This window comes from Centroberyx affinis, unplaced genomic scaffold, assembly GCF_046629955.1.
Source record: "Centroberyx affinis isolate AG114_WGS23_722 - 3 ecotype Tasmania unplaced genomic scaffold, CSIRO-AGI_Caff_v1 ptg000844l_1, whole genome shotgun sequence".
Classification (NCBI taxonomy): domain Eukaryota; kingdom Metazoa; phylum Chordata; class Actinopteri; order Beryciformes; family Berycidae; genus Centroberyx; species Centroberyx affinis.
The window spans coordinates 205,520-218,144 of record NW_027279440.1 but is presented as its reverse complement, the minus strand read 5'-3'; the positions used below and the strand labels follow the sequence as shown (position 1 = coordinate 218,144).

The following is a 12,625-nucleotide window of genomic DNA, read 5'->3' as shown; positions in this document are numbered from 1 at the left end:
GGGTTGTTGTGTGTGTGTCCGTTGGTGGCGTGGGCAAGGGGGTGGGGGTTCAATTTCTACTGAAACCATTAAACACCCTGATCACTGCAACACAAACACAGTACTGGTGTCCCGCATCCCGTCTTCACTCAACATTCCAGTTTGTGCTGCTCGTAGCGTGGTATTTCACCTCTCTCTTGCTGTTTTTTCATGGCCGGCTTTATGGTGTTAAAGTGCCTCAAGCAGCTATATCCCTTGAGGACAGTCCCAAATGCTGAGAGCACTTTTCTCATAAAGCTGATGTCACACAGGCCAAGTCAGAGATTTAGCGGTTCACCCTGGGTAAAGCGGGCTCGATGATAATCAATGTTCACACTTAAAGGAATAGTTCACGCCACAATGAAAATTCAGTTGTTATCTACTCATCGCTATGTTAGTCGAAACTCCACTGAGGTCCAAACACAAGTTAGCCTGGGGCTAACAACTCTCCTAGACCTACAGCACAGGAGATGAATACCACTACTGTCAGGCTTTCTTTGTGTTTACTAATCAGCCAAACACTTCACTCACTCACTGCGTCTGTGGTTCTTTACATTGTTTACATCGTGATGAGGAATGTCTTCTTAAGAGATCCCAGATTTATTGAGAATTTCTGTTGCTGCTGGCTTGAGTTCAAACTGTTTTTCTAATATTATTTGTATTTTTGTATTTACTCCATCATGTGTTTACAGCTCATCACTGCTTCTGCTACCACCCAGTTTACTGCAGTCTGTCCATGTGATATTGTTATTGTTATTATTGTCATATTTATTCAAAATACAATGGGTATCATGATTTTTTTTAATTAACACTGGATAGGTTATGTGTGAAGACACTCATCTCAGGAGTTCTTTCCTTTACGGATTACGGACTGTGTGTTGTAACACAATCTTACTGTTGTTTACTCAAGAGAATCTCTACAGAGCCACTTTTCACTTGTGTGTTCGACTGCTAATAATTGTGATGCTGTGAACATGCCTATACTGTATCCATAATCCATAATATGTTTCTGTAAGCTTTATTTTTGTCACTAGCACAGTGGAGGATTTGAGTGTGCAAACTCTACATTTTGATCAGATGATGCAAACAGCTGCTTATAGACCAATATGTCACCACTGAAATATCATGTTGAGACTTTTGTTGCGAAACTCCTGTCTCCCGTTGATGTCACTAGTGAAATATCTTGTTTACACGTGTTGTTAAACTTCTCTAATGAGATCAGTGTTCCTAAATATTTGTCTTATTCTGGTGTCGTCAATCATCACTGTATAAATTATGTCCAGTATTTATCACGACTTGCTGATGTGATGAACATGTGCCGGAAATCAGCCGAGTTGTGAGTCACTGAGGGATATAGAGAGTGTCGAAGGGTTTATACAGATCAATACAATGCTTTGATTTGTAATGAATTTGGAAATAGCAAGACTTCTGACATCAAATGCACTTTTTGAGTCCCGTCCCTCACATGCCAATCCAAGCTATGCAATGTAATCTATACCCCACAGCCATTTACCCCCATGTATATGACAATTTCAGCACAAAGAATCAAACTTGATATTCACTTTGTGTCTTTTTATGAATGGGTTTTTATGTATATGTATTTAAGAATAAATATTGTTGCTTACTGGTAGGTTGTTGTTGATTTAATCAGTGTTTTCATGCATATTTCTCCCTCATTAGCACACCCAGACACACGCACACACACACACATTCCAGGACATTCTAAATCTAAATTCAGAGGCAAACCACAATTAATCATCAGTTTTGAGGATTATTAGAGAGAGAGTCGGGGAGAGAGTCGAATTTACGCTCGCATGTGATTGGTTTAGACGGAGATGACGCACAACAATGCTGCCCACTTCCTTTCTCTTCCCCCTGTGGTCTGCGGTGTGTTGTGTTGGTAAACATGGCTACCGCGGGTGCTGGAGAAGATCTGAGGAAGGAGCTGACATGTGCCATCTGTTTAGACTTCTTTAAAGACCCTGTCATATTAAAATGCGGGCACAATTTCTGCCGGTTCTGCATCTGCATGCACTGGGATGAAAACGGAGGAGACTACAGCGGTTATCAGTGCCCCCAGTGCCGAACGGTTTGTGCTTTCTTACTCGCTAGCGTAATATCAGCTTGTCGACTTGTTTTCCCACCGTGTATGTCACAAATTTTTGCCTGGTGCGAATGTAACATGTCAGAATATTTGTCAACGAATTCAGACTAGCTGGCTAGTTGGTTTGTGAAAAAATGTTAGTTAGCTAACGTTAAGTGCTGCTGCGTGATGTAGCTAGCGTTGCCTTGCCAGCTGGCTAACTTAGCTAGCGAGCCTGTTTGGTAGCCAGCAGGTAACAATAGCCAACTTTACATTTTAGGCATTAAGCAGACTCTAATCCAAAACGACTCGCAGTAAATTGTAAACGAAACAGATTGCCCCTGCCAAATAACTTTGGCGTTGATTGTTACAGATTTTTGCGTCTTGTTCAATTAATTTCTTTGCTCCTGCAGGTTTTCAGTAAGAAGAGTTTCACCAAGAACTACCTGGTGCAGAACCTGGTGGCCAAACTGGACGACCTGGAGTGTCTGGGGTCCTGTCCTGCACCTTCCAAGCCTGTGAAAGTAGATGGCAAGTGTGAACAACATGGAGAAGAGCTGAAGCTGTACTGCCAGACCGATAACAGGCCTATTTGTGTAGTCTGCAGGGAGTCTAGAGCACACAGGTAACTTAGCCCATCTTTTTACTTCAATCTGGAGAAATTGTAGACATATTATATTTCATTTTGCCTTTGATGTTTATTGTTGTACAATCTCTCTTAAGTTGAAATATCACTGTCTTTTTCTGTCCTGAAGCAGGACAGGCTTTTCTACTAACTAATACCTATTTTGAATTTGCTCAGGTCAGGGTGTTCCTTAGACTCTGTCAAAATTGATATTAAACAAATGCATACATTACATACATTTGACTTTATGTACACACAGAAGAGCACACAGCCATGCCATACCAAGTCCTCTGAGGGAGCTAGGCCTGTCCAAGTAATTTATTTGGAACAAGCAAACTCCAAACATTGGATCAGAGTGTACCATCCAAGTCTAAACATCATTGTCCTTGCATCAACCGTTGTCATCCTGACTGTGAACAATATACTAAGGTGTTTTTTCAATGCACGGTTCCATTTGTTTTATCTAAATTTCACCCAAATTGACAGTATCTATGTTGTCACCTAATATACTTGCTGAATGCGTTTTCCGCTTCATAAAACCTTTGTAAAATAAATTTGTTAGATCACATTCTTATCCAGGCAAACTTACAATCAATGAGCAACTAGGGCTCCAGCGTCTTGCTTCAGGACACATGGCTGTTCACACAGCAGCTGTGGGCACTGAACCTGAAAACTCTCGGTTATGGGACGATCTCTAACCACTAGGCCACTGTCACCCCAAAATAACATCATATACTGTAACATCATGTTACATCTTTTTTTTATGAGAGTTTTTTACTTAACTAGACAGAATTTTTGCTGACAGTCCTCTGCCCAGCAAGCCATGGCTTAAACATGAAGATAGCATTGCACTATGCAACTGTAAAGCATTCAGACTTTGTTAGCATTGTGTTTATTCCATAATCTTTGCTGTTGATTTGTTGACATCTATTTTTCAGCCCACACTACTCTTTCATTTCACCTTTATGGCTTGGTAAAGTTAGAAAGTTGGAAATTAACTGGTAGATTCCTAAATTTTGCCAGCTACTCACATTTTTCCAGCCACATTTTTAAAGGCTAAATATGATACATGGTTTGGCTAGACAGCTTGAAAACCAGCCAGTTGCGCATCTTGCCTTGGTTGTCATGTCACCACTGCTCATTGAAATATCAATTTTTTTCTTTGGCCTTGATGTCTCTTCCTTTGCTTGTTGCAATGGACTGCTTCTCTTATCTGTGTCTGCCGGCCTCTCAACTCCAACAATATGTCTCCACATTCTGCCTCCAGTTCGACAGTCTTATTATCAGTCCTTGGGGTAGGCAAGCTGAACTGATGTAGTGAGCGGTGAAACTGCCCTATTTAATGTTTTCCTTGGTGATAAGATTTCATGTCAAAATGACTTGTTTTGAAACTACGTTGCTAAGAGTCTTGGAGTGGTCGTAGGAGGGGAAAAACGGCATTTTGGATTTAAAGGGCAGTGCATAAGTGTCACTCTGGGAGCTGTGTAAAGGGCCTGCTAACTGCTTATTTTTTCCCCAGTTTGGGCAAACTTTGTTCACCCGCCAGCTGCCACAGTAGCTGGTGGACCTAACAAATCACCCACATTTGGCGAGTGTTAATGTCTCACCCTGGTTAGGACTTATTTATGAGTTACTTTCCGTAACTCATCATTTTTACACAGAACTTGAAGATGTATCACAAGTGACAATTTCATTGCATACTCGAGGGGATCTGCATAGAGGGGCTCAAATGTGTTTTGGATAGATGAGACATTTTGCTCTTTAAATCACTGACTGGCTGATCATTTGTCATTTCAGACACCATGAGGTAGCACCAGTGCCAGAAGTTGTGAATGACATGAAGGTAAGGCTCCACGTATTTGTAAGGATACATTGTCTTCTGCCTGCCAGTCTCCTGTATTTGAAAATCCACAGGGGCCCTTAGGTTGTCACCGCATGTCTTATTCACTCATTTTAGAATTTTAAATGGCCTGTTTAGCCTGTGGTTTGTTAGATATGATCATGCATTATGTCCTATTTGCCTGTGTGAATGTGTCTTCATGTACGTGTTTCCCTCAGATGGAGTTGAAACTGAGGCTGATGGAGCTCAACTGGCAGAAGTCTCAGTGTATGAAAGTGATAACGGCGGATGAGCGCACGAAAAGTGAAGTGAGGGTACGCAACAAACCTCTAAGCATATTGTCTAGAGGTCCAGTTACCTCTGATTCATACTAGTTAGCGGTCAAATTAGATGTTTTGTGTTTATTTAGCACATTAATATGCAATGCCGGTATCTATAATAATTATACAAAAATTACAGTGATCTTAAGTCTGCTGCCCATCAGGCTGAGTATGGCATACTTTCCCCAAGCTTTTATCTAAATTCTTCATGCTCCAATGGCATCTTTTTTGTCCTCCAGATGAAGAAACAGAGACTGAAGGAGAAAATTGAGGGGGATGTTGGCGCCTTGGTCCAGTTCTTGCTAGATGAGAGAGACTCGCTGCTGGAGAGCCTGGATGCTGAGGAAGTGGCCACCATGGCCGTCATAGACGACAACTTGAAGATCGTGGAGACGGAGGCAGCAGCTGTGGACAAAGCTATAGCTGATATTCACAACCACATCGGTGGAAAAACTAGCTTTGAGGTCAGTCTAACATATGAACAGTGTGATCCACAGTTACTGTAACCACAAGGTAGCTCTTAAAATGCATAAAATACAGAATTGAAGCCTGAAATGTGGCATCCAAAATAAAATGAGAACAGAACAAAGCACCAAAAATGTGTTGGTGCCCAAATACTTTCAAAGATTACAGTAGCTGTTGTGTACCTTATGACATTAGGTACATGCGAAAACCACCAAAGATAATACTTAAACAGAGCAGATTGTTCTTTGACTACATGGTTTCCCAGTTCACCATGAAGTGAATTCAGATGTAATTAACATTTGTGTTTTTGTTCTTCCAACAGAGTCTTGCTCAGACATACAACGAGTAAGTGGCTTCAAGTTTTAGTCTCTGCATTTTCATTTTAAAGGACCAGGCCCTGTAGAGGCTGAAAACTTTTAGTTTTAATAACAGTTCTACTAATACTAGTAGAACAGCGACAATAATAATAGTTATTGATATTTTTACCCTACTGCTGTTGCTCAGTTTCCAGGGGGAACCTACATGTTACAGACTTTTATACACATCCAGCTTTCTGAATTTGCCTGTCTGCATTTTTTTAGTTATTTCCAGAGGTCTCCTTAATGTTTTCCCATCTGCATGAATTTGACTTCATATCATTACTGGACTAGAATACAGAATTCAGCAATTCTTTCAGCTAAATTGGTCAAAGTGTATTGCTGTTATTAAACACTGAACTTCCAAGGAGGCCTGTGATCTATCACTAAATTGGTAACAGTGCTGCGTCGGCATGTTCATTCATCGTCAAACTTGGTCCTCATGTTCACAAGAGTTCAGCCATTATTTGCTTTCTTGCCATTTTCAAATTGGCCAATAAGAGGCACCACAAACACTAAAAATTAATATCGCTGAATCATTCATTCATTCTCTCTGCCAGCAACTGTATGGAATTTGGTCCACATTTTTAAGCTCAAGCAGTCGTCAATATTTGATGTTTGGTAGTGATTGGTGCATGTGGGTATGGTATATCACAAAACTACTTGTAATTAAAAATTTGGATTAAAGTTTACGCATATGTCATATGTCAGGTCATTGACAGAGGCATGCATAGCAAATTTCAGGCAGATCCAGGGAGCCAGGGCCAAATTTTGGCTCTTGGAGTGTTTAGTAATTTGCAGTGATGTTAACACAAAGATAACTGCATATAGATTAAAACAGTGTCACTGGGTGGATGTCTGAGCGTCATGAAACATGCTGTGTGAGTGCTTGATCCCTCATAGCTTTTAATCTGTAACATTCTCATTTGAGCTTTAACCCCTGGAAACATGTTTATGATCATGTGGCTTTAGTTCTGCATCATGCTTTTCTCTTTCTTCTCCCACAGAGCCATCCATTGCAAGCCCTTCACATCTCTTGAGCCGGTTAATTGTCCGTCTGACTGGACAGACTTCTCAGGGCCTTTCCAGCTTATCATGTGGAAGAAGATGATGCATGTGCTGCATACCAGTGAGTTTACTGTATACGCAGAAACACACACTAAACACATTTGTACTACTAGAGATTTGAAGTGTTGAGATCTGAAATTCTGTCACAGCCTTATTTCTCTCTCTCTCTCGCTCTGTTTAGTGCCTCAGAACCTTACCTTGGACCCCGACACCGCCCACCAAAACCTGTTAATCACAGACTTTGACACCAAGGTGGAGGAGGGCCGCGTCCGTGGCCACGAGCCGGACCTGCCGGCCCGTTTCACCCGCTTCTGCGGGGTTCTGGCCACAGCTCAGTACGCCAGCGGACAGCACTACTGGGAGGTGGATGTGAAGGACAAAGGGGTCTGGTACCTGGGAGTCACCACAGAGTACAGCAACAGGAAGGGCTTCGTCAGCCTCACTCCCTCCGCGGGATACTGGAGCCTTTGCCTGCAGGACCGGCTGTACGCCAACGGGGAGGACGGGCGCATCCCCGTCGCCGACTACTGGAACTCCCCCCGGGTCGGCGTGTACCTGGACTACGACAACGGACGACTTAGTTTCTATGATGCCGTCACCATGAAGAAGCTGTACATGTTCGACACCTGCTTCGTCGAGCCCGTCTGCCCTTTCTTCAGCCCAGGGAAGAATGATCCAGGGAGCAGGCTGCAGATATGCCACTATTATTGAGAGGGAGTGTTTATGTTTGGTTGTCTAAGAGAGGCTTACCGGTGTGGACTGATGTTCACCAGTGTTTCCACATTTGCTGTCAGCAAAGTTTTATCCCATAGACCAGGCAGGAGTTCCAGGGTGATATTACCTTTGAGAGCTTATGTATTTGAGTAGTTGGCTGTTGCTCTTGCCGGTGTTGACAAAGAGAAAATGTTACACTGAGTAATAATAAGTGTCTCACCACACTTTGGTTATAATGAAGAGATTCATTTCTCTCTTACATTTTGAACCTGAAAATGTTAAAACTGGTTCTTTTTAACGTAGACACACACTGTAGGTTTATTCCCCCTGACTGTGGCTGGGGATTGGAGAGGTGCTTTGCTGTCTATATCACTGTGTGTGCAGGGATGCAGATGCCTCTGATGCTCTTGTTGATTAGAGCATAAACAGCTTCTTTCACATTAACAACCACAATGCCATACTACTGTATGTTAACCCATATCGGCTATTGCTAGGCAGTGCCAATGTTATTGCAGTGATGGGCAACATTGCAAGGACATATGACACAGTTATCACATGATTAGCTGCTGAGGGCAAGGTTTTCTGAAAGTTAAGACTCTCCCAACTGTTCTACACTGACAAACAGGCTGTCAGTGCTGACAGTTGTCAGAATCAGTCGACTAGAATCGGTCAACTTGTCCTGGGTTTCAGCTCTCAGATAACGATTGGACTTCCAGTAACTAATAGCTAAAGTTGCTTGTGGTGTGGACATCGTATGTTGTCTGTTTGTACAGATACTTATATTAATAGCCTCTTTTTAATCATTATTACATTAATGTTTTTTTTTGTCTGGCACATTGTAGATGCTGTGTTTTTTCTGTGTTGTTACAGATGCCCCTGTACAGGCCTATTGGCCTAAGAAGTCATTTTGTGGCTTATTTTTGTGACGAGTGTACTGAAGATACTGTCATGTCATTTTGTCTGGTTTGTTACAGATATCTTGAGAATCTTTCTGATTGAAGCAAACTGTTTATCTCAAATCAAAGAGATCTCAGACATCTCAAATCATGAAACTATATAACTGTGTACCTAGATATGTTGCCAGTTGATGGGTGCATTCTTAAATCCTTAATGGGTGAATCGTGGATCTGGTTCTGGATCTGGATCTGGTTCAATGCTAATGGCATTCAATTAACAACGGGTAGGATTCACAGCCGACAGCTTGGTGGGCTGCAAGTCTCACCTCAAGAACATATGGAGTTTTATTATATATTTACATTTATTTACAAATCATATTTATTATTTTCTTAACCAAATTCATTTAATATTGATTAAGGTTACTTTTTGCTTGCTAATGATTTGCTTTCAGTACTGCAAGATGGTCCTGACGATTTGAGGTCCATCAGCCATGCCCAGTGCTTTTCAGTGTTAAGATACTGGGCCAACTGTTAATTTTATGTTTTTGTTTTTAATGCTATTTTGTTTCTTTTTGAATGTATAAATACATACAGTTGTTGACAATGACTATAATCGCTATTTCTTTTTGTTGTAATCTTAGAATATTAACATTTTCCAAGTTTGATCATAACCATAAGAAGAATTTTGATTTTTGCTTATGTTTCACGGCAATTTCACACAGTGCAGTTTTGGACCTACAAATGCAATATTTGCTATCCTACAGGGTTGTACAGTGACGGTTTTTCAAATGAAATCATTTAGAAGTACAGAAGAAAAACATTCAAGAGCATGATCTTTGAAAATAATTGAGAATAGCCATTCCTAGAGTCAATCTAAAATGGTTCCTTTTTCAATTTTCTAGGTGGCATCAATTTATTTTCAGGGGTGTAAGCTACTCAGATGGTAGCATTGTAGAACCATGTGCTCTTTAGCTTTGAGTATTTGTTAATAAATGTTTTGTCTCATATAATGTGCTTGATTTCGTATTTGTAAATATTGCTTATTGCTTGATTTCATTCCCTGGTAGTAACTTAAAATCGAGAATCAATCTGTTTATGGTCCTTTGGATGTGCTTAGTATGTTAGTTAGACTTGACAAAGACACAAAAAGAAAAAAGTGTCTTGGGTTGATTTTTTTCCTTTAAAGCCACTACTATCCACTTACTGTACTTGTTTCCCAAAATATCATTATTACCCTTCTTATTATAAAGTAACCATGTTAACTTGCTAGTAAAATATATTTGGACTGTAAATAGGACTCATTCCCAAAATCTCTTATCTGCAATTTAATTTGTGTCCCTTACATAAAAATGCATTAAAACCCAAAACCCAATTTGTGTTAGCAGCAGGCCTCAGTCAAAATTCATTGAAATATTTTGTTGCATGTACAGTATGTATATTATGTGTTCTGGACACAGAGGGGCGGGAAGTTCACTTTTAAAAATTATTGTTGGTGTTTTTCTGCCTCTTTCAGCAGCAAGAGGTGAACTTGTGAATTTATTGATTTACTTGCATAAAATTGTCATCGCTAACATAATCCACTGAAATACTCTGAATTAACTTTTGGATAACTTAAAACTTCATGCAATATTGAGTAAAGAAAATGTATTCCAATTTACAGACTCCAATTTGCATATTGTTTGCATTGCAGTTTCAGTATTGCCATTTGGCAGTGATGATTCCTTAAAAAAGCATATTGCTGGTTGGTTGGCATATTGGTTTTATCACTATCAAACATACTGATGGCTGTGCTCTGTGTTTTTACATGCTTTTCACACAGTAGTGTGAGAAGACAGTATAAATGCTTATTAAAGTTTCACTGCTTCAGTTATGTGCTTCTTGTAAACCATTAAGCTATGTTTTAAGAGGTTGATTATAAAATTCAATAGATCCATTTTGGAAATTAAGTAAATGTCTGTAAGTCAGTCATGTGAGAGATAGGATGCTTTGAATTAAAATGAGCCTCTCAGGAGCCTCTCTATGGTCTCCAGGAAGACAGTTGTTCTGGTGTTTTGCTGCCTCTTTCAGCAGCAAGAGCAACTTGTTCCACCATTTCCTACTCAGAATCACAGTTTAGCATGTGCAGTGGGCGTTGGAAGGTTTTATTTTGGCCCCTGAATATCTGAGACAGAATCTGCTCCACAGTTGATACACAAATCCGAACTTCTTCCTTTGCTCATTTCTGTTTATGTGAGGAAGGTTTACTGCCTCCAGCCAAGCCCTCCAGAACTAAAGCTTTCACTGAGACATTGGTTTGTGGAGGTGAACCTGCTGTTGTTGAAGTAGACTTGGAGGGTTTCCTCCATCTGGTTGAGTTCAGGTCAGGAGGGGGTCCCAAGTCATAATAAGTAGGTTTGCAGTGTCACCTTTCAGCTCCTGGTGTGGGCGTTCTCCTTCGTTTTCAACCAAAGCTTACACTAAACCCAACAGAACTGCCAAGGAAATATCTCCTGAAGGCGGCCGGGCTGCAGTCCAGGGTTAGAGGGCTTTCTGTTTGTTGTCTCCATCTCTTCTCCATCTCTATTCTAGTCCGCCATCCTCGTGAAAAACTTCTGAAACAGCTTGGTGCTGCTGATCCAGGTTGGATACTGCCAGAATATTCTGTCCCTCAGTGACTCGGGGAGGAGCTGAGAAAACAGCCTTCTCTCGTTCTCCTCCTCCTGCCTGGGTTTTTTCATGGCCAGCAATTCCTTCAACTATATTATTAAACGGAGAATGTTATTTGTTTGCTTTCTCTAACCATTTTCCCAGCTGTTTTTAGCGATCAAGCTGTTGACATTTCAGTCTCAAGTTTGCTTCTCTAAACTCTCTATGTAAAAAAGTAAATGTCAATGTAAAATGGTGTCTCTACCCATTAGGATGAGTCAAACTGTTTTAATGATAAGACACACGACTGGGTGCCTGGTGCTGCAGGAGAGTGGAGGGGGCAACTTGGTATCCATGGCAACTCTGGGATCCTCCTCATCAGCTCACACAGTCAGTTCAGCATAATCATGAAGAAAGGACAATCATCATGAGTGTTAAAGTGACTTTGTGCAGCAACATCTGAAGTAATGTCAGTCTGTCATTGCAAGTGAAAATATGACTCACCTGACTGGTTTAAAAGAATGAATTAATGAAGGATTAGTTGAAGTCTTGTTAAACAAAACAAACCATTTGGACAACAAGTCATAGTGTCATTCTTTAATATTTACAATCATACCTTTGCCATGATTACATTAAATGTAGTGATTACTTATTGTAAGTCTGACCTCGTTAGATACAGTACACAGGATGGCTGATACATTATTTCCTTTATATGTGCTTCCTTTACTCCACACATAAGGTACATGGGTAAGTCAGGGACAGTTACAGGTGAGAGAAAATAAAACCATATTAACACAGCTTTGAATCGGTGGGAGTTATATTTATGGAGGAGGGAAATAAACAAATCTGTTATTACTGAGACTTTTCCCACAAAATGGGAAACGCAGACATAACTATGCAAATAAACAATGTGAGTTACCATTCCACTATCAGGGACAGAAAGTTTATTCATAAAACGCAGAGGAAAAAACTTTCCGTGTCACTGCCTGTTAGCTGGTGTTGTTGAGAAAACCTTAAGCTACCAAACAAATGAATACAAATACTGGAAAATCCATGATAAAGGTGCTTGTCAGCTACAACAAGAACAATATGATTGTAATATACAGTACACTTTCAGATTATGATAAATGATAACTATACACAGAGGCATATATTACTCTTGCAAACTATATAACTCTTATAATCTTTGTGTTTTGTGCAATGTTCAACGACAACTTACAACAATACATTTTGGCAGAAGGAAAAGTTACTGTTTATCTTAATGTGAGCTCATTGGGAAGAGGCAAAAGAGAAGTTTCAGTTTTCAGTGCTACAAGTTACAAGGCCTATGTACAATGGAGTTTGGCAAAGAGAGAGGAGACAGTTCAAATGCACCAATTAGAAAAATAATTTGTAGAAGAAATTATGTAGAAAAGAAAATCAAAAATAAATTAAGTCCTTTGAAAAAAAAAATTAAAATACAGCAAATAATGTGTATACAACTTTGTGCTATTGATGTTTGCAAGTCATACAGTTGGCTACTACTTGGCATGACCTCCTACTGTATCGGTATACACTCCAGTGTTAAAATCCTCGATTCTGTTTAAGTGCTGGAATAATAAGTATGCAGTGAAAT

The 12,625-nt window shown here is 40.2% G+C and overlaps 1 protein-coding gene across 1 annotated transcript; it reads left to right on the top strand.

Moving 5' to 3' along the window:
- The first annotated feature begins 1,921 nt into the window (after window positions 1–1,921).
- trim47 (tripartite motif containing 47) lies at window positions 1,922–10,165 on the top strand. Its single transcript, XM_071521021.1, has 8 exons — window positions 1,922–2,107; window positions 2,515–2,726; window positions 4,524–4,569; window positions 4,785–4,880; window positions 5,126–5,350; window positions 5,674–5,696; window positions 6,715–6,836; window positions 6,957–10,165. The coding sequence occupies exons 1-8, from the start codon at window positions 1,925–1,927 to the stop codon at window positions 7,484–7,486; spliced, it is 1,437 nt and encodes a 478-aa protein (XP_071377122.1). The 5' UTR covers window positions 1,922–1,924; the 3' UTR covers window positions 7,487–10,165.
- The last annotated feature ends 2,460 nt before the right edge of the window (window positions 10,166–12,625 follow it).

Coding starts and splice junctions, on each gene's coding strand:
- trim47 (XM_071521021.1), top strand. CDS start 1,925: ATGGCTACCGCGGGTGCTGGAGAAGATCTGAGGAAGGAGCTGACATGT. Junction 2,727..4,523: donor AGGGAGTCTAGAGCACACAG/GTAACTTAGCCC, acceptor TTGTCATTTCAG/ACACCATGAGGTAGCACCAG. Junction 6,837..6,956: donor GATGCATGTGCTGCATACCA/GTGAGTTTACTG, acceptor CGCTCTGTTTAG/TGCCTCAGAACCTTACCTTG.